The sequence below is a fragment of the Perna viridis genome, chromosome 9 (genome assembly GCF_037379345.1).
Source record: "Perna viridis isolate PV_CMFRI_1.1 ecotype Kerala chromosome 9, ASM3737934v1, whole genome shotgun sequence".
In the NCBI taxonomy this organism is placed as follows: Eukaryota; Metazoa; Mollusca; class Bivalvia; order Mytilida; family Mytilidae; genus Perna; species Perna viridis.
The window spans coordinates 16,998,352-17,020,541 of record NC_142453.1 but is presented as its reverse complement, the minus strand read 5'-3'; the positions used below and the strand labels follow the sequence as shown (position 1 = coordinate 17,020,541).

The window sequence follows — 22,190 nt, the reverse complement described above, 5'->3', positions numbered from 1 at the left end:
ACGAAAAGAATCAAGGCGTTCTGGAAGATAAGAAGCAACAGGAAGATCTTATGAAATTACTTGCCTTCAAATCGGCAGGTAATATATACATGTACATGTAACAGTATGATTATATAAAAATGAGGTTGTGTGTAATTTATTTCCACAAAGACAGTCCAAATAAGCTTTTTTGTCAGTAATTCAGTCTTCTGACATAATCATTGTTGTTATGCATTGGTTTTTGTGCACATACATGTATGCAGAGTTTACAGAGAATAACCCAAAACCTGTAATTATCCGAAAACCTCAATGCAACATATTTTGTGGTATAGTTTCTTCCCACGTAATTTAGATAGAAAGTAAATTAGATTTTTACAAAAAGTATTTTTTTTATGAATATTACAACACTGACGCCACTTTGGTCAGTACAGATTTTGGTTGGTTAGCTAGAAAATTCACACAAAAACTCCTTATTTTCATTAAGAAATTATTTCACGTATGTCTAAATAGTTGAGCAAAACACGAATACAAACTTCTCATTTTGCTCTAATTGACCCTGTACAAATGCACAAAAGTATCCTTGCAAAGCAGGCGAAACCTCACTTTACTTGCCTTTATTTATTTTTTTTGGTTTGAATTTCATTAAAAATTTAGATAAAAATTACATGTATATAGATTATACTTTGCAAGAGTTATCGTTTTTGATTCAGTTTGATTTGGTAAATAAATGCATGATTTTCTCAAATGTGCAGATCTGAATAAAGAAATATTTATCTTTATAAAAAAATATACATGTATAGCATATGTAGACTGAAAAAGCATCTTTGTTTGCTTTCAATCAGTCAGCGAACATTAGTCCTTCAAATATAGTTGCAAGGATCGGTTCAAGGACTGTATAACTTTTAAAAAATATTTTCTTTTCGGTATTTAACTCGACTTTTGTTCTATGAGTACTTCTTGTACAATACTTTGTATTCATTTTTTAGAATAATTGAAAAGATTACGGTGTACTGTAACAGAAAAAATAAAAACTATAAGAATTGAAAAAAAAAGTATTCCTATCCGACAGTTCAAAACTTGCTTTGTCCGATATCCAAGACTTACAACCGTAACGTATCTAAAAGGGGAAAAACTGACGTGAGTGCGAATTATGTGACATTAAGGTCACAGCGATCTGCTTTGTTCTTTGAATTCCTTTGACACAAAAATTTGAATTATTTTCATTCTTAGCTCCGAGTTAAAAGGATTAGCTTGGACTTTTGATAATAGCGTTTTCTTTGACTTGATTAATATTACATTGTGGTGATTTTCTGATGTTACACTTCAACACGAAAACCGTTGCAGCTATATCCTTGAAACTTTGCCGAAATACTTGTATTATGTTGATGTAAATTCTGTTCTGATTTTTAGGAATTACTTTTTCTCCAGTGTAGATTTGTGGGTCTATTCATTTTAAGTTTGACCTCAATAATTTTTTTTCCTTTTAGAATTTTTTGTTAAAAACCAATTGTCCAGAAAAAATGAAAATATTACACAGCTTCTCTTATCATCCTTTACCAGTCACCAGTTTGTTACTTTTTTACAATTCGACTTGCTATCGTCAGAACCACTGGGCCAACTAAGCAAAATGATTGGGTGGCTGGGATTTCAAATTTTATTCAGAAAGTTAATAATGCACTGTTAAATTTCAATAGATATTTGTTGAGTGTTATGTAGATTTTAATTTCCATTCATCATTTTTATAATGGCAACACAAATAAAATGAATAGCCAAATACTTATATTTTTCGTATCACATAATTTGCTACCGGTGCACCTGTTCCATGCTCCAAGTTTTTAGTGGAGTCCGAGTTGCCCATTTGTTTTGTTACTTTATGTTTTTTGTTGTGTATGTCTGTTTTCCATGTCTGGTCTTTGTCCCTGGATTGCATTCTTTTGATTACCGCTATAACCTTGGTTCCCTTGGTTGCTCTAGCTACATTTTGTCTAGCAATGCCATACAGTGCAATATATGGTAAATAATATTTAGCTTTGATGGAATCCGTTATTCTCAGTTTTCATAACATGTTTTCCAAAGTTATACTTTTACATGAGCTATTTACTTTTTACTCATACATATTTTATATTAAATGTTCTGATCTAAATCATTTCTTGTTGTTGTCTATATTGCATATTTTATTAACAAAACAATTATAACATTATTTGTATATACATAATGAATTTGGTTCAGTGAAAAAAGTACGTAGAAATTGTAAATGAGTGTACTTGATATATTTTCTCTGAATGAAGTCATAAGGTGTGATTATTTTGATTTATATACCTTAAGCAATATGATATTTCAGTATCAAGGAAAAAACATTTTATCATCATTATTTAGAAAGTTGGTGCATGGAAAAATTCAATGAGAGGAACAGTCATATCAAGGCCATTAAGATTGGCAGTCATTGTTTAACCAATAAGCAAGCAGAATGCAGGACATTGAATTGTAGGTGATCATTGATTGACTCAAGTAAAAAAAATATATGTCTTAGGGAGTAATGTACTATCCTGCAGATTGTTATTTAAGTGAGTTAACACTCTAATTATCCAGCTCAGCTTGACCCTAAGTTTGCCAGGTCCATATCGCTACTCCTTGAAAATTTCCAGTTTGTGCTATAGCCTTGCACTTTTCCCTATTATCTATCAAGGCAGATTCGAAATTAGAATATTGATTTCGATTGTTGCTGAAATATAGATAAAACCATTGCGCTTGCGCGAAAAGAAAATCATTCTACGGTATACTTGCGGTCCGATTTTCTGGTATTGACCATTATCGTTACCTTCAATACTACGGTTTTCTACACCGTTCAACCAGTAGACAAGGATGACTGTAATGGACCGAGGCAACGTCATGGGAACTCTTTTGACAAAGCGCAAATTATCTATCGATTTTAAAACTTTTTTATTCTGGTCCAGTTTAAGGAGATTACGAAATAGAAAAGGTTTTAACTATCAAGTATTAATTATCAGACTTCCTAAAAATCAGACAGAAGGGGATTCATGCATGTTCAAAACCCACCGAATTCAGTTTTAAGCGCGCATTGTTATTTAACACATTTTAAACATCGGCAGGTTTCAATAAAACTGTAGACCATTTTGTATTTCAAATTTAAACAATATGTTATGTATGTAACGCAGAATATGATAGATTGTACAAGAAATTGTTAATTTTCAAGAGTTTTCGTTCTTGATGTGTTTATTTCAAGTAAGAGATGAATGTACGTTTTTTTAATGCAAATCCTTATGCTGAACGGACTATAGTAACCATATGAATCATGTAGATCGATAGAATAGTTGGTTTGGTAGGGTTTCTGCACCTTGAATCATCTATACTATATGTAGTGTTTCAATTTTATATGAATTGGTTTTTAAAATATTTTAACAGTTTTGCGCCCCAATCTTTTGTTTCTTTCTGTTTCTTTATTATGAGCAACTCTATTTGGTGAGTATAAGTTAACTAGGTGTTATAATGTTGATGATAAAATCGCACATTCAGAAAATAATACTAACATACTTATAGATAAAAATATCAGAATTAAAAATTAAAATTGCATATGTATTCGATTTGGTGAATTTGTCTTTAGTTATACATTTGTTATTAACTATAAGCTGATAACTGCTACAGGCTAATGAGATTTATTGCAATCTCCAATGCGAAAATATTTCAGAAATAATGCTTGATAATTCATTAAGTCGAATGCTCATCTTTTAAACACGCGAATTCGCTAATAGGACAAGAATGATACATGCATACATGTTCAAAAGCACCCTTGAGTTCATATTTTGGAAAAAGTAAATGCTCCCTGCCAAACAGATGTCAACCTTCAGGAGATCGAGAAATAAGCCCTGTTGGCGAAATACCTATTGGTAACTGCGACCCTACTACAACGACAGCTTTTTCTCCTGCTACAACGCTGACTGATTCTGTTACCAGTACCATTATATCAACAAACACAGGATTTACATATGCCCAAAGCACTAGAAACCCCCGCCCATGTCAGCGTAAAGGCAAGTAGAGAAAGGTGTATTTTAAAGGAAAACATACCTGATTTTCAAGCATCTTATCATTAAGCAGTGGTCATAAAAATAAATGAGATAGTCCAAAATAGTTTAATTGTCATCTAGTTTTGTTCATAAAATGGCAGCATCATATTTGATCGTTTGGATTTTATATGGTGTTCTAGAAATATGATCCAGATTATTTGTTATAATAAAATTATTGATACAATTAAGAAAGGCGTTATTTACTGTTTTTTAATGTCTAGAAATATAATACAGATTTCTAGTTTAATTTCTGTCATAGACATAAAACTTAAAATCGCCATTCATTTATCTACTAATTTTTTGTTTGTTCTGTTTTCTTTTATTATTATTATTAATATTAATTTTTTTTGATGATTTAAAAATACGTAAATGTCTGTTTGTCAACAATCACAAGCCCTTTGACAACTCAATTAATAATCATGACTTAAAGAAGTAATGTCTTGAATGTGTTGTCATGGTAACTGTAACTTCGTTTTCTACCACTCTTGCTCTTGATGAAACCTATGTGCACAAGGCGACGAGTTTAGGAATGATGGTAACCAATCTAATTTCTGTATGAACGAAAAAATTGGATGTCCTCTGAGAATGAAACTGACTCTTTGTGCCTCACAAGTCATGTGCTAAATTCTGCTGATCGTTTTGAAAACAATATTATTCATAAACATGTTTTCGTGGTTTCGAAATTGATATATTTGAAATGTTACCTAAGATACCGTACAAAAAGGAAATTATAAGTTTTATCTGTAGGAAGAAAAGACTGCTATCGCAACTATATCGACCATTTACTCTTATCCATCTTATATTACGGTATCTATGGTCCTCGGAGTGTTTGTTTTAATGTCGCCGCCACAATTTCAGCAAACATATTGTTAAAATAGTAAAAAAAGTAATCAAGGAGGAACCAAGGTTATAGCGGTAATAAAAAAAAATGTAATCCAACATGGAAAACAGACATACACAACAAAGAACATAACGTAACTAAAATCATACGTACAAAGTAACAAAAGCAAATGAGCAACTCTGACTGTGTAACCTATTTATTAAATTCCTCATGGAAAAATCATGCCCAAGTTTTTCAATCAATTTTCAGATATCTCTTATGGTTTTGAGAAATAGGGATTTTAGGAATTATTTTCACCTTAAAGCTTCTTCCAACGAAATGGAATTTCATGTTTTATGCAATATTGTGCCCAAATCAGTAGACCTGTAAGGAACTTTGTTTAAATAAGAATATTTTGTCTACACTTGCCCAATGTGAAGCGAGTATAACATGTTGTAGTTGTATTATGCTCTGCTCTGCAAAACTCTTTATTTATCTATAAATTAGGAGGTAACATCATTAGGTTTTTACCTCCACACACATGGATATGTGGTTTTTACAAACAAAACTTAATTTGCCCCATCTGTTTAGGGTTGACCTCTAGGCACGTCTAGCAGCAATGGAATATTTTATTGTTATGCTTAATTTGAACAGATCCAGAGGTTTGCGAAAGAATAGAGACCCTTACCCGTTTTTCTCAAGAAAATTGTGGATAAAAATAACCAGTATATGTATATTCACTGCAATGATAAATAACAGATATGCTTGATTATTCTTTGAATTATTTTTAAGTATTTTCAGGGTCTTAACATAAAAATATAACACTTTTTAAAGTTAGAATTCTATAAGAGGGATGGGACGCCTGGGTTCTACATGAATCAACCTATGTCAATAAATTCTGATATAAGAATTCAGTATCTACAATATGCCATGTACATGCTTGTGATATTTGTTATATAAACACATGTAAATCATGCATTTTTAATCAAACAACTAAAAGCCAAATAATAAGGTATCAAACTATCAACTGTAGTAGCGTATGTTTTAAACATTTTAGTACTCCTTGTTTTAAATTGATTGATACTTATACAGAATGTACACGTAGCGTAAATCTGTTTTATAATAAAATATAAAGCCCTTGTTCATTCTGTTCCAGGTATAGAAACTTGAATACATTTATCAGAGTGATTCATTGTTGTGTTATTAGCAAGGGACTGTTACAGACCCTGCCATAGATCATGAGTGAGGTACTTCAAGTATTACAGAAATTGATACCGGAAATACATTGTAACCATGCACCCCTGACCTGGTTGAGTGCCAAGTGAACAATCACTTAAGATTTTTTTGTAAACTTTGAGATGTACATGTACATTTAGTGAAATATTTAGGAGAATTTGTTGCTGCCTTTTTAAGATATTTTACCATTTTTAATAGTTTATCTCAGTGTGAAAGTTTCAGATTGTCAACTCTGGAAAGCTAAATTCTTTAGTTGATCTACCCAGATGCCAAATATAAAAAGGGTACATACATTTACATGTGTTGAAAGATAAAAGAATTATCATATTTATAGCCGGTGCTCACTTTATTACTTAAGAAACACAAAGTCAAAAGTCAAGGTCAGTTGTCACCAATCCTGGTATTTAACACATCATTTTGAGGTTGTATCTACCTACATACCAAATATCAAAAGGTTCTGTTGAAAGAAAATGAAGTTAAAGAGAAAAAAAGAGGTAGATGGATGCCCAGACAGATTGAAGGTTATAGGGCATCCACCATATTTTGATACTACGTATTTTTGTAGATTTATATTATCATGTTTTACCTTCTTCAATAATTTTCCTAACCCTTAGCGTTTTACAAAAAAACGAAAAGGAAATAAATACTACACACAGAAAGTAGAAAACTGTCGATTTCTCATCTTCACACATCCACCGAATATTGGCTACTTTTTACTTATCCTTTTATTGTCATGTCTGAAATGTCCAGTATGAACTGCTGTCTTCTGAATATATCATGTTACAACATTAGGTAGCGCATTAAAGTGTTATTTTAGGAATTGAAATACAGGGCATTGAAATGTGGTAAAAATGACCACTCTCTATATGTTGGCATTTGGCCGAAATTTAAGGTCAAATATTTTTTAAGGTCATTATTACAACCTATATTTGTGTTATGTTTGTTAGAGTTGAACATACTTAGCTAAAAAAACAAAGCCTTAGATAAGGGTAATTATATGCTTAATACCTTATTTTGGATCTTCTTTTGCATGTCTCTAACATGAAAAGTTACCATTTTTCAAGGGAATTTCCTTAAAACAAAATGGTGGCCATATCTCCGCCATTATATTTTTTTCGAAAAAAAATATTTTGCAATTTTCTTGGGATCCTACCAGATGCATTTAATTTTATATGAAATTGCTAATATCACTTTCAGACGGTTTTGCATGGTTTTCTCGTAGACAGCCTTTTAGGTCAGGTCCTTTATCCGATTTTCTCTATTACAAGTTTCAAAATACATAAAACACGGGCTTCATTCCTTGTATTGCACCTGATATAATCTAGCGAAGATGAATTTGACTTCCTATTTCAATAATTTTGCTTTTTGTTTATAATGGTTTGTTTTGTTTTCGGTTTATTTTTTTGTTTTTGTTTATTCGTAAATATTTGTTTCTAATGCTGCCTATTAAAGGATACCCTTGGAACATATGTACAGCATATCGAAGATTTCAATAAATATATAATTGTTAGTTTTGTATTTCATCTAGCCATGCTTTAGTATTCGATTAACAGTACGAGTGATTTAATGCTATTAAGAAAATTTGTAGAAAATGTTAAGCATGATTTGACACGCGTTTCTAAAAAAGAAATGTCTTAAAAGACATGATGAGTTGATAGGAAGTTTTATCTACATTTGGTCTTGCACTTTTAACGAATGTACTGAATTAAGCAACGTGTGTAAGTAAAGTTTCAGTGCAAACAAAACCTTCATTAGTCTGACCAAAGATATAATCACAATGGACCAACTGTTTTCTACTTAACAAATTTTCATTATATAATGTTTTCAGTATAGGACTTTTCGGAATGACTGAGATAATTCGGAGCAAACGTTCAGATGACCGAATATATACCGAAAATAAAATATGTGAATCGTTTATTAGAAGGAGTGATCGAGGAACCAGGATTTGAAGAAATATAAATATGGCAAGTACAAATACCAGCCAGAAACAATAGAAATATACTACAAAGAACATGAAATAACCAAACAAAACAAGTACAAATATACAAAAGTAAATGATCAACAGGACTACACTAAAATTCGGGAGTATGGATTAGATGCATCGGTAGAGTAAATGTTCTCTCCTTTTTAAGACACACCGCCGAACATGGTTTTGTACATGTTAATGTGGGTTGTAAGTTAAACATATTGACACATTTAATGCAATTGCAATTACCATCCTGGATTGATAAGTTTGAAGAATAAATTATACAGATGAGAAAATGATGGGAAAATGGAAATGATGTCAAGTACCAAGTTGTTGGTGATAATTGGGACAAAAATATCTTTCCCGCATTTAAGTATATACAGGAGTATTCCATATAACATTTCTGGTAATTTATATGAAATTTACTGACGTCATTTGTCACACAAATAGTGTACAGATCAGCATGATCAGCCTCTACAAGCCAAACATAACAAAGACTTTTCGTTGCCTTCTGCTGCACTCAATATACACTATTCATATAGTTTACAGATCAGCATGATCAGCCTCTTCAAGCCAAGCATAACAAAGACCTTTTGTTGCCTACTGCTGCACTCAATATACACTATTCATATGATTCATATTTCATCCCTTAAAATCTACTTATATATTATGATTTTAAATTAGAACATTTTATTTTTTTCATATTTTTGTCTGAATTGACACATTTTACAAATTTCATTGTGAGTTATGTGTACAAGTTTGGGACTGCTTGACACATATGAGACCAAAACTGCGGAAATATTAAAACTTCTAAGGGAAATGTAGTCAAAATATGTGAAAACCCAGAATGATATGATAGCGTAACCTGTGTTTTTTTTTCTGTGGTAAACTTATAATTGCTTACTTGGGTCTTCAATACTCTGCCTGGTCTTATACCAAGATTGATGTAAATTTGAATTGCATTGTCAATCTGACCAAATGTTCCGTCTAGATGTAATCTACAATCCCAATTGATAGATTGATATCAAATATGTTAGCCCGTTTCGCGAGTATCGTCAACAGACAATAAAAAAACTATTTTGGCAAAGTGATGGATGTTGTCTGACATAAGCCGATCAAGAGGAATTTCGTTTCATACCATAGTGTTTGTGCGTGCATACATACATACATATATGATGTCCTAACCATACACCAGCAACATCAACCACAAATATAAATGGTTCTTGAATAATTCAACGAGAAAGACACAAAATGATATTATCTGACCAATATTAATCAAAACCATATAAATTGATCATTCGATACATGTATTAACCATCTAAAGTGTCTGAAAATAAACCCGCCTTAATCGAACGATTTGGGACGTTAAAATGGGTTAGAGGTTCTACTCATTTGTTCGGTTTACCCAGGTTCAAAATTCATGTTCATCAACTGAATACCGGGAAAAAACTATTATACTTTCACAAGTAATAGATAAGGATTGCTACCTTGTGTAATATGGTGTATATTTGTGTAGATATATACCAAGTAAGATTTCAAGGACAAACAACATTTGTGTGGGTTCGGAATGAGGTATGCATTTTCGTCCAGTAGTCCTACATATTTGTGGTCATAGAAACTTGCTTTACATTGATGGTGTTAATTTTGCTTGTCGGATACTCGCAAATTATATATACCTCGTTTGGTGATATGCCATGGGTATTTTTTTCTAAAAAGTATGAAAATAAAATATTCATACGACAAATGTGTATCATGCAGTGGATGAAGTGTCTACATAATAGTGACAAATATCCCAGTGTCACAAATTTAAATCAATTTAAGCGAAAGACACGAACATCTCTAGGTTGTTTAAATAGAAAGAAAAATAAACCCTGTAACAAATAGATAACTGATCTTTTTATATCACCTGAAATAATTATTTTTACATGTCATGGTAATAAGGTTAGAGTTTTCATATAAAATGGTGCCGCAATATGTGTCTAAAGATGAAACTGAACACTGTAATTTATCAGGACACAGAACAAGTGCACTTTACCGTAAAGAAACACAATTGAACAAATAGTTAATGAACAATTATATATTATCAATACCAATATCGAAAATATGAATTTCTTTTAAAAAATTATCGAGACTAACCGATTACTGATTATTTCTTCAAGTTTGATCATTATATTTTGAAGCAACCTATACTTCAAATATTTACACTTGGTCGTGACGTATCGCTGGCCTGATACGTCACAAACAGGTTTTGAACGAAGGTTACTTTTTTTTGGAAAACTAGCTCGAAATGAGAGTAGGAATCAAACACCCATTTTTCTCATTCAAGATTTCAGACAGCCTTGGGTAAGATGTAAAGTTCTCTATCTCGGCGGATTCTCATTAAAGAACGATTAATTCTTTCCCAATTGCATTACATAACATTGCAAAAACTGAACACTGCTTAAATAATCTGATTGATCATTACTAGCTTGACAGTTAAGGGTTTAAATTTCGTTCAACTTCGTGTTTACTCCAAATTGTTTAATTGAGTGTGCATTATTGTTGTTATTTTCATGTTTATTGGTCAGAATGATAACATTTTGTTATAGGTGATAGTAGATTGCAATTTAAGTTGACCATCCCAGGGATTAATGTTCAATTACAATTAAATGATGTCATATTTCCTTAAGGATACTATTTGGGACATACATCCGTAAGTTTATATGGCGATATTATTTATTTATTGTGGATGTTTTTATTGTTCATTGTATTACGTTATTGTTGTTGTAGGATATTATTCTTTGGTGTGATTTGCACAGATGTCCTATATAAATATTTATTAAAAGGAAATGTAAGTGTCCTGATTTGAGCCCTTTCAAATCCATTAAAGCGTCTTGTGAATAGCATGCCTAATAAGATAAGACCAAATTTGAATTTAGTTTATTAAATGAATAGTTTCGTTTTTCTTTTGTTCATTTCTTTCTTTCTTTTTTTTTTTTTTTTGTCATTTTATTCTTTTCCTTTTTTATTGTACTTAATTTCTGGGCATACCTTGCATTCCCGTTGCAGTGTATAGTGAAACAAAAGTCTGGTAGTAATTGAAGTAAGTTAGCTACCAATGTGAAATGTAGCTGGTTATTGATATCATGGAGTATAGTTTGGGTTAAATGTAGTATATCAATGCGAGCTAACGGACCTATCCATCAAAGACCAAATCCGTCAAATCCAATCAAGGCAAGGCAACAATACTATTTGTTAATCAAGAGTCATTCAACGGGTCTGGCGATTGGAGAGAATACTATTTTCATTTAACTTACTGTGATAATAAAGGTTTTTTGGAACTATCAAGAAAAGTGTTGGGTTTATGAGCAAAATAACAAGGGTTGGCTAGAATATTTTAAATAAACAATTAAAATAAACAAACAAAAAAATTCAACATATTTGTTCAAACTGTCCAAATGCCAGAGAACATAATAGTAGGGAGGTCAGTCAAAATATGAAGTATATAGAAAGTGTACAAGTATATTAGTTGAAAGAGCCCACGAAATGTAACTTAATGGTGCAAAAATTTTTAAAATCGGTCAAGAGGTTCAAAAGTTATTACAATTTAAAGTTCAAAAATTTTGTCATTTTTCTTGCGAAGGCAAAGAAGTCACATTTTGGGCACATTTGGAGCCCAAATAAGTCAAGCAGGTAAAGAAATTCATACATTGTGTCTCAATCATTTAAATAGAGCCATTTCATACTTTGATTTAAGCCATTCAGGAAACTTGTATCTTAAATACAAAGAAAATTACACTTTTTTAAAATTGGCAAAAAAAAACACTTTGGACTTAGTTTTTTTTAGCTATGTGTCAACAGCATCGTGAATTAAAGTGCCATTTTTGGATATTCATATTTGGAAATTGGAAGGTAGTAGAAATCTGATACTTTGCTGTTCTTTCGAGAGTAATCCATTAAACAGAAATAAATAAACAAATATTAAGTCAAAACCACAGATTTTTTTTTCATTGGAATCAAAAACACTGCGACAGACCCCCTTTTTTAAATGCATTTTTTCAACAAAAAAATACATTTTTGCTTACTAAGAATTCAAAAAAAATATCTAATTTTTTCTGTCACTTGTTTTGTGTGGCAATAAAATTGCTTGACTTGAAAAATCATGTTTTTCAGTTAAAAAAAATGAGGTAGAAAATTTACATTTTAGGGTAAATTTTAGATCTATTTTCAGTGGAAAAAATAACGAAAGGTCAGACAAAAAAAGACATTTTGAATTTAAAAGCAGTTTATAGCACATGACAGTTATTGTTATTGTGATTAAATATGTAAAAACACATTTTTATCAAGAAATAATTAAATTATATTTAAAAATCAACAAGCAAATGTTGAAAAATAGGGGTAAATTGAACATTTTTGAAAATTTCATATTTAAAAAAAAAAAAACCGTATATTTATGCTAATATTGATCAAAATATCAACATACCATATACTTATGTGGTACCATTTTAAAGCTTAGAATCTAAGCTATCACATGAAGATATCTTATTTTGCTATAAAATGTTTAATGTGAATGAAAATTTGTTAGGCCTTTACCTTAAATGAAGCCAGACGATAATCAAAATTAACATACATTTTTGCCGTAAAAAGTGGCAAAATAATATTATATCAAGGTCTGGTCAATTCTAAGATTCCTAATGTAGTCTTGTAATGTTTTCTTGTTTAAAAAGGGTCTTTTACCATAATAATAATCTCATTATTATGTTAAAAGTGCTTAAAATTTCAGAAACAAATGCTGTTTTCCCAAGAAATTGAGAAAATGTTTATGAATACATTGACTTGAACCAATATGCATCCTTTCGCTATGAAACTTTGAAGCCCTAGCTGTTTCTTCATGTGTACTATTATGTACATTAAATGATAATAAACAAAATATCATCATTTGATTAAGTTTAATGAACTTTTCGTAGTTTTCATTTCAGGCCAGAAGGGTTTCTTCACCAGGATCTACTATGTCTGCCAAATCTACCAAATAGATTATTTACATACGGACATTACACCTATTAAACATCATTTACCTTATCAATTTACTTAGAGTTAGTTTACTTTCTATTAAATCATAATCTGGTTTGCTAACAATCTGAAAAAATGTAAAACTTTATTTGATGTTGGTTGCTCAGAAAGCGGTTTTCTGGATTAACCGTCATCAGGAACACTTGATGACAAAAGATGTGGCGAGGAGTCAAAAACACCAAACTTCCTTTTCCAGAATAATTATCTTCATTTCAAAACAAGAAGATTGTTTTATAAGGTTATATTAATGTTATGTTAAATAACTTAATATGAATAATTTCGCTGCGTTCGAAACGCTTTGCTGCAACCAATCTACAAATAAAGAAATAATAATTAGTACCTGAAACTAAAAGCCCCTGGATAAAAATCTACAAGAAAAAAAATGGTTTAAGGACCTGAAATGAAGCAAAAAGAGTTAGTGCTAAAGGAAAAAAGAAAACAAGAATTAATTTTGCTGAAAAAATTGTTCCTACAATAAAATCCTCACATTTCCGTTCTGATAGTCCTCTAATATAAGCTCCTCAAAAATGTTGCTATCATCTTCCTCATCGTAATCATCATCACCACCATCCTTGTAATCATATACTACAGTCGACAAACCTGTATCAGTATCATGTCCTGTGACAGTTCCTGTGTACCAAAACTCCTCACCATCAGCCTCTTGAAAACGGTGGTCAACTCGTCTACCTACAATAAAAGAAGGATCCAGGGGCACAATCCTAAACTCTCCAGTCTCTAGGTCATCTAGCAAGGGGAATATGTAAGTCTCTGTCTCACCATCATACACCAAACTGTACATGTACTTACCTTAAGTCCTGTAACAATACCTTAATACCATTTGCTGGATCCGTCTGGTTCTTCTATCAAGTGTTGAACTCTCTTACCAATCAGGTCATCGGGTTCAGGTGTGTCTTGAACTACCCTACTGTACCACCATGTGAATTCAACCTGTCAACCAAGGCATCTCCACTTCCAGGCATGTCGAACACTTCTCTCTTCTTCATTTCTATCTGACTCATCTGTTTGGCTTTCTTCATCTTCTTCATCCTGTCCACTTCTCTCTTCACTCTCACATGCAAGGTGTTCTTTTCTGTGTCAGTCATCTTCGTTACCTGGAATACAGAATTAATTATTTCATAAAAATTATCTACTTTAGAACCAACACAATACTTATCAACATACCTGTGGACTTCCATCATCAGTCCTAGTGACATCTGTCCTGAGGAAAATCTTCTTGTAGAACCAGTGTCCAATAGGTCAGCTTCTGTCAGTCCTATCTGTCTGCATTCTCCTCGGGACCTGGTGTCTGGTTAGAGCAGCATACATGTGCACTTAAAGAAGGACCTACTCTATCCAGCTGAGACTCAAAAATTGATAGATGGGAAAGCTGGTTTCCCCATCTATCATACTTACCAACTTACTCACCCTAGTCTGGATCTGACAAATATTAGCCATACCTACCATACTTACCCTGGGCTGAGAGCTTCCAACTATTCCATCCCCACATGGTCCTACCTCAGACTCAGCCCATTTTCGTCTCATAGCATAGCCCACTATGCTCCTCAGGCCATCTGGAATAAACAAGTAGTGGAATTCAATGAATATGTACTGTGAAACAGTTTTAAAGCAGAGTCTAAACACAAAACTAATCGATAGTAAGTAATATATGATTCAAATGTAAATGCTTATTTGTTACCATAATTAAAAGACTCAAAAGTTTTACTATTAAAATAAATAAAGCTAATAAACTAAAGCAAAGTATAAAAACTAACTTACCATGAATTCGAAACATCTCCAGAACTCAACAAAATGAAACTAAAATGATGAAAAACAAACAGAAAATAAAACTAAATCATAATTAAAATAATATAAATATTTAGGCAGCCTGTTTACTAATACTTTCTTCTGAAATAAATCAATAATTAGAAGAAAAAACATAGTACAAGTATGTTTCATATACATACAACAAAAGATTGGTATTATGAGTCAATCAATGTGATCCTAAAAAGGCAAAAAAAAAAAAAATAAACCATAATTAATTAAAATTTAATGATAAATAATGTATATTACTAGGATTTTAAACCTTTTCCAAGCAATTGTACATGTATATGAATATTAAATAAGTAGAGCATCTACAATCCTCTAAAAAATGAATATGTAAGTTAGCTGTTAAAAATTGTTCAGTATGAATATATAAAGTAAACTTAAGAAGATGCAGGTCATATGTAAAATATGCAATGATAATTGTTCTAATAAAAGTCATAATTAATATATATTAACTCTGATATTAAGATAAAATGAAAACCAGAAAAAAAAGTTGTGTATCATTTGAAGAAGCAATTTAAGGTTGAATTTTTTCCTACATATGATAATTGAATAAATAAAACAGTTTAAAAGAAGGTTTATGCTTAAACATGTGAGTTTCATATAAATTCGGCACTACATATAAATTAAAATTGAATTATCAAGGAAATTAAATGCAATAAAGTCCGAAAGATATTGAATGGATTGCAATCAAACGTTGGGAGAATTTACCGCATTATATATTCATCGTTTAATAAAAATGTTATGGAAACATATTCCAATTAATGCTAAATGAGAGTAATCTTTTTTATATCAGCTCATACAGAATCAAACAAAAGTCAGACCTTCCAAGAAGGTAAATATAGTTTTTAAGCTTGCAGATGATAAAAGGTCATTCCAAAATTTGACCTCACGGAAACAGGACGATTAGGCTTATATTACACATAATTTAGGTACTTACCGTAAGTGATTGGCCTGCATGGCCTAGGTCCATCGTTGTCTGCACCACAAGTCAAAAATTCGTCCAGAAAACAGTCAGTAAAAGGCATTTTTCCACGAGTGTTCGAAAATCTTACCAGAAGCTATGGCGGATAAGTAAAATCCGGTTAGCAAGAACGATAACCGGTCCCGCTTTCATTTTTATGAAAACCACGCCCTGACCACCCTAATATCCAATCGATTCCGCAAGTTGTTATTGTTTTTCTTCTGAAACTAGGGTTACGGATGGACGCTGAAAGGATTAAATTTTCGGAATCCGACTGTCAGTGCATTCCGGGTACGCAAAAAACTTGTTTTTTCCTTAAAATTACGTAAAATTACGTAAAAAATATGGTTTTGAACCAAAAAATTAGCCTGACAACCAGATTATCAAATATGAAGATATTTCCAAAAAGTTAAGCCATAAATGAAGAAAATCAGTCCAGTAATAGCTTGCGGAATGAATTTTGAAAAAGTACGATCTTTGACACATAGTTTTTCCGGCGGCCATTTTTCTCAAAGTATCGTCACTTCAAACGTTTGTACCAAATGACCATCAACTCCAATAACTATGAAAGTTGTATATTGAGAAAGAAAAATGTCTCAACTTTAATTACATATATTTTTTATTGTCATGCAATGGATTTTTGACCATTTTCTAACGTGTTAAAGTTGACTCAAAATTGAGAATTTTGCTCTAGCAAGAATATCGATAAACGCACTACCTCGGAGTAATGAGGTAAGTACTGATAATTATGCTTATTAAGTCAGAAATTAAACTCAACAAATGGGGTCAAAAACTCAGACTGCAGTTTAAAGTTGTGACTGAATAACCTTTGAAGAATAAGATGATTTTATCTAATTGAAACAACTAGTCCCTTATCTCTCTGATAGATAAGGAGCAAAACGACCTGATTAAGGACAAATGTCTAGAAACATAAGTCTAGTGTTATTAACCTTTGAGGAATAAGATGATTTTATCTAATTGAAACAACTAGACCCTTATCTCTCTGATAGATAAGGAGCAAAACGACCTGATTAAGGACAAATGTCTAGAAACATAAGTCTAGTGTTATTAATTAAGTCAGGAAACTAATATCCATCAATAAACCCGAATTACAAACCTAAGACCTCAATTCGTAAATGTGTCCGTATTTTTGTATAAGTTTACCCTAAAACGAATGATCATGTACTTACATTTCCTTTATTTCATTGTTAAATAATCCTAGTTTCGGGGATTTGATATATCGCATCTACCCCAAAGGACTTGAGACAAACGATACTACAGACACTGTGAAGTCAGCCTCATATCTTGACACTAAGAGATCAATGAAAGAGGAAAACTTTTGACAAAACTGTACGACAAACGCGATGACCTTCATACTGTATTGTAAACTTCTGTGGCAACATTCCTTCAATCTGCTGATGGAGTTTTTATACCACAACTCATACGCTATGCTTGTCGTAACTACGCTGACTTTCTGTATCGCGCTTGATTTCTAACAATTAAGTTTCTGGAACAGGGTTGTGTTGATACAAGATCGAAGTCATTACTACAGATGTTCTATGGTCGGCATCATGACCTTGTGGATCCTTACGGTGTTTTCATCATGAAAAATTATTTGTTCATAGTGTCATTGTTTTCCTTTCCTCTTTCGTCTACCCTGGAGTTGACTTTTTATGAGCAACTCAGAGTGTGTTTCGAGACAAGAAGAAGACGTCTAACTTTACGATGCACCTGGTTCATGCTCCTTGTTTAAATGGAGTCCAAGTTACGCATTTACTTTTGTTACCTTGTATGTAATATTTTGATTAATTAATGCCCTTTGTTGTGATTTTCTGTTTCCATGTCTGGTCTGTGTCATATACATTATACATGGAAGTTTATACTATGCAAGTACTGTTTTTTCTATTTCTTTAAACAGCTTATCTTCCTTATACGAACAAGAGTTAGTGTTCTTATATTCGTAGTGTAATAATTTGTCAAACATAAGATTTCAATACTATCCAATATGTCAAATATGTCATTTTACTACACATTATGACATGGCGGGTTTTTTTTTCTGAGTAATAAATCTTCTATTGAGTTGTTCAAGAACTTCAATACACTTGAGTTGTATGCCCCTGTCACATAAAGTAGCTATAGGTTCGATATTCATGTATGAAACAGAAAACAAAATGTCATTGAGTGCTATCTTTTAATTGATATAAACAGTTCAATATCTCATATAGTATTTCCAATGGTGATGTTTTCTACGTTGGCACGGCCTTTGCGTTCGTGTCCCTGGAACATATGATTTTCTTGTTATAGTTTGATGCAGCGATGTTGTTTTGGACATTATTGTAGTTAAATTGTCAGCTGAAGGTGTTGTCAAGGTTAAATTGTCTGCTGGAGGTGTTGTTATAGTTGAGTTGTAAGTTGATGGGGTTGTTGATGTTGAATCGTCAGTTGATGGTGTTTTAAATGTTGAATTGTCATTTGAAGGTGTTGTTAAGGTTGAATTGTTAGTTGATGTTGTTGTTATTGTTGAATTGTCAATTGAGGGTGTTTTTACAGTTGAATTGTCAATTGAGGGTGTTGTTAAAGTTGAATTGTCAGTTGATGGTGTTGTTAATGTTGAATTGTCAGTTGAGGGCATTGTTGAGGCTGAATTGTCAGTTGATGATGTTATTAATGTTGAATTGTCAGTTGATGGTGTTGTTAATGTTGAATTGTCAGTTGAGGGCACGGTTGAGGCTGAATTGTCAGTTGATGATGTTATTAATGTTGAATTGTCAGTTGATGATGTTGTTAATGTTGAATTGTCAGTTGAGGGCATTGTTGAGGCTGAATTGTCAGTTGATGATGTTATTAATGTTGAATTGTCAGTTGATGGTGTTGTTAATGTTGAATTGTCAGTTGATGTTGACTTGTCTGTTGGATCAGTCGTCCCAGTTGGTGTTGTATAATTGGCAGTAAGCAAAATTGATGTGGTCGCATTACAGCCGCCTATGTTTATTTCAGTTCCATTTGTGCATTCAACACCATCTTGTAGTGAGGAACAACCAGGTAATAAGTTACAATTCAGCGACATGGAGAAAGGCGCTGTTAATTTGACAGGGAAGAACATCAACTTAAAACATATCTTCAATTAAAGGTAGCATAGCAGCCTTTGTTTCACGCTAAATTAAGGAGAATGTATTCACTTGGTAATAATATCTTAATGTTGTAATAGAAAGAAATGGATTTAATGTCTTAAGAATGTTGTTCATAGTATTTATATTTTTTCTGGAATTTAAAAAAAGAAAATTTAACTTTGTTTAAATATAAGTTCTATAGGAAGATTCTTGGAGTATCATAATGACAAAGCATTTGTGTCACATAAACTAGCTAAGTATTTAAAAAATAATAATAATAGTGTGCATCTACAATTTGATGTACGTTGTTTCTTTTTGCATCTTCTAATATGTATTGATTAGGACGTGCTTGCTATCTGCTACATTATATATATTTTTGGATTTGTATTTCGTCAACAGATGTTTCCAATTATTTAACATCTTAGTTTGCATTCATTAGCACACGCTACTAATGTGGAAAATGGAACCGTCTTATTGGATGAATGGTCGAATAATACAGGGAATAACTTCATAGCGGGTAAGTTTTGCGAGTGCCAAATTTCCCAAATTGGTCTATGCATATGAGTATGACATTTTTACAGTCCTCTTTTTGCTCCCATGGAAATAATCTACGGGAAATTATTGTGAAATATCTGAAATTAAGTTTGGCGAGCATTAAATTTTGTATTCCCCGGAACATTGTTGACATAGCAGAAATGTCCCGCTATATGGTAAAATTGTTTATGTTGTATACCAATGACATTAAATGTTGAATTAAAATCTCAAAAGCTAACGGATTTAAGAAATGTTTTACAAAAGTTGATATGCTTTGAAGTAATGTTTTTGTCATCTTCAGTGTGACATATTTCTAGTCAATATAGAAATAGTCTAGGGAATATTGTAAATAACGAAAAGAAAACAGTAAGTATGGCTTAGAGTTTACTCACCAGGAAGTGCCGGATCTAAAAAGAAAAATTTGATTCCTATTTTTAATGTTTTTATCAATTGGTTTTCCTATGTGTAAAAATCGACGCATTCATATATCACAAGCCCACATTGTTACAGAGCATTGTAGAGCATACCTGATATTTCCAGTGTATATATTTTTCTAGTTTCTTTCTCAAAAATGATTGAATGTACATTTCTAGAAATTTGATGTAAAGAAAAACATAGGTCACCCAACTTGATTTAGGAAAAAATGAGCCGTTAAAAGAGCAATATTTCACAATTTATGAATTCTGTATGCAATTTTCACTTTTTAACGAACCATCGATATGAGTTAGACACATCCTATAACCGAACATCGCACTTACAATTTTGTTATGTTTGTAAAGTCATTGCCAAAAGGGACGATAGCTGAAATGGCCTATCAAAACAAGATGTTGCTACACGTCAGCAATAAGGCGCCAATCTTGACAAAACATCGTGTGACGTCACGCCGATAACGAAAATAGGATAGGAAAATAGTTCCCATTAAAACAATATATATGTATAGATTCCATTTAAACAATGTACATTGTACTTATAACAGACCTATATTTTTCGATATTGCACGCTTGGAGGTTTGATTGCAAATAGATATTGCACGGCTGACGTTAGCGTTTTTATTCGTTTGAAAATCGTTTTCTGTGGCAAAATTTTCAGGAAAAGAGTCAATGTTAATTGGTCAAATACAAACAAAAAGAGTTTCTATTTTTAGGTATTTGTCGAACTCTATTCACTTTTAAGAAGACATCCGAAAACATCTATGCGTACTTGACTCAACAACATTAAATACAAACCAATATTTTAAAATTCAAAATGCAGAGTTAACCACTGAATGAGTGGAATTTTTTTGAGAAATTTCTACAGGGAAATGTTGTAAAACAATTATGGCAGTTCAATGCATGCAATATCATTTTTTATGGAACATCGAAAAGAAGAGCCAAATATTAACAAAATTGTTACAACATAGATTTGATAATTTTAATTAATCATATAAAGAACAGTGAAAAACAGGTACCGATTGAACTAGCGTACGTACCGATTTAACCAGGTCCCGATTTGACCAGATAACAAAGTGACTATATCTGGTGCCAATTTAACCAGGTACCGATTTGACAAGGTACGGAAGTGACTAGAATTCATACAAACAGCATGGCTGACAGCAAAGTGAAAGTAGGAAAGTTGCAATTGAAAAGTACACATTTCGCAACCGTAAGAGTGACAGAATTTACGTGATATAGGTAAAAATAAAGTTATTGAAATGAAATGATTTCATTTTATAGAACTATGAATTGTTATTTTAGTTTAATAATGTCAAATATCGTACAGGTGAGTACTCATCAATAACAAATCAATAGATGATTTTGAACCTAATATTTAATTTATTTTTCCACAGGTTTTCTATAATAAATATTTATCAAATTAGTCATTGTTATTTCCACTGTTGTCAGTTCACCAGTTTATTACAGTACGAATTCATTCATACTAAGAAGAAAAACATCTGGAAAATCACAAAAATCGACCAAATTTTTCGGTTTTTTTCGTTACCATGGTAACACTTGAAATATCGGTTCACTTTATTTTGTATAATACTAAAGACATCATCAAACTCTACCACCGAACCCATTTTCCAGTTGATGGCTACATATATTTACGAGATATCACAGTCCTATATTAAGACTGAAAAAAAAGTCGATATTTTCAGTTTTTTTGTTACCATGGCAACATAAATATACCAATTCACTTTTTGTACAATATTGTGGAACTCAACAAACTCAACCACCACACCAATTTTTAAGTTCCTGGACACCTAGGTTTCCGCGATATCGCAATGGTCTAAATTATGACCTATCCCCCTTTTTCTGCCAAAGCGCCCCACCTTTCATTTCTTTTTTATTTTGTTTATAATTAATCGAGGCAACGTAAAGAACCCGGATATCAAAATTCATCGAAATCGAACAACTTTGATTTTTTTTTATCGCGGTGGTGGCAATTTTGAAAATGGCGGTCGATACGTAGTATACAGATTCTTAATCGAGGCGTCTGAAAGAACCTAGATATCAATTTTCATCAAAATCGAACAACTTTGAATTTTCGAGCGTATTGGCGGCCATTTTGAAAATATATCCACAAAGTCTAGTCAAAATCTGATCAGAAGTTTTGTAGAAATACGATGTTCAAATTTGCGGTGTAAAAA

The 22,190-nt window shown here is 32.0% G+C and overlaps 1 protein-coding gene across 1 annotated transcript; it reads right to left on the bottom strand.

Moving 5' to 3' along the window:
* Positions 1 to 13,601: 13,601 nt before the first annotated feature.
* LOC148606997 (uncharacterized) lies at positions 13,602 to 16,205 on the bottom strand. Its single transcript, XM_088546304.1, has 5 exons — positions 15,897 to 16,205; positions 14,909 to 14,947; positions 14,603 to 14,703; positions 14,064 to 14,244; positions 13,602 to 13,819 (listed from the first exon to the last, which is right to left on the bottom strand). Exons 2-5 carry the CDS (start codon positions 14,922 to 14,924, stop codon positions 13,602 to 13,604), a joined length of 516 nt encoding a protein of 171 aa, XP_088402430.1. The 5' UTR covers positions 14,925 to 14,947; positions 15,897 to 16,205.
* Positions 16,206 to 22,190: the final 5,985 nt, after the last annotated feature.

What these genes read in the sequence shown, in the direction of transcription:
- LOC148606997 (XM_088546304.1), bottom strand. An exon ending in TTGGAAGCTCTCAGCCCAGG is followed by an intron (nt 14,245 to 14,602) that starts GTAAGTATGGTA and finishes TCTGTATTCCAG; the next exon opens with GTAACGAAGATGACTGACAC. An exon ending in CAGGTTGAATTCACATGGTG is followed by an intron (nt 13,820 to 14,063) that starts GTACAGTAGGGT and finishes CTTTTATTGTAG; the next exon opens with GTAGACGAGTTGACCACCGT.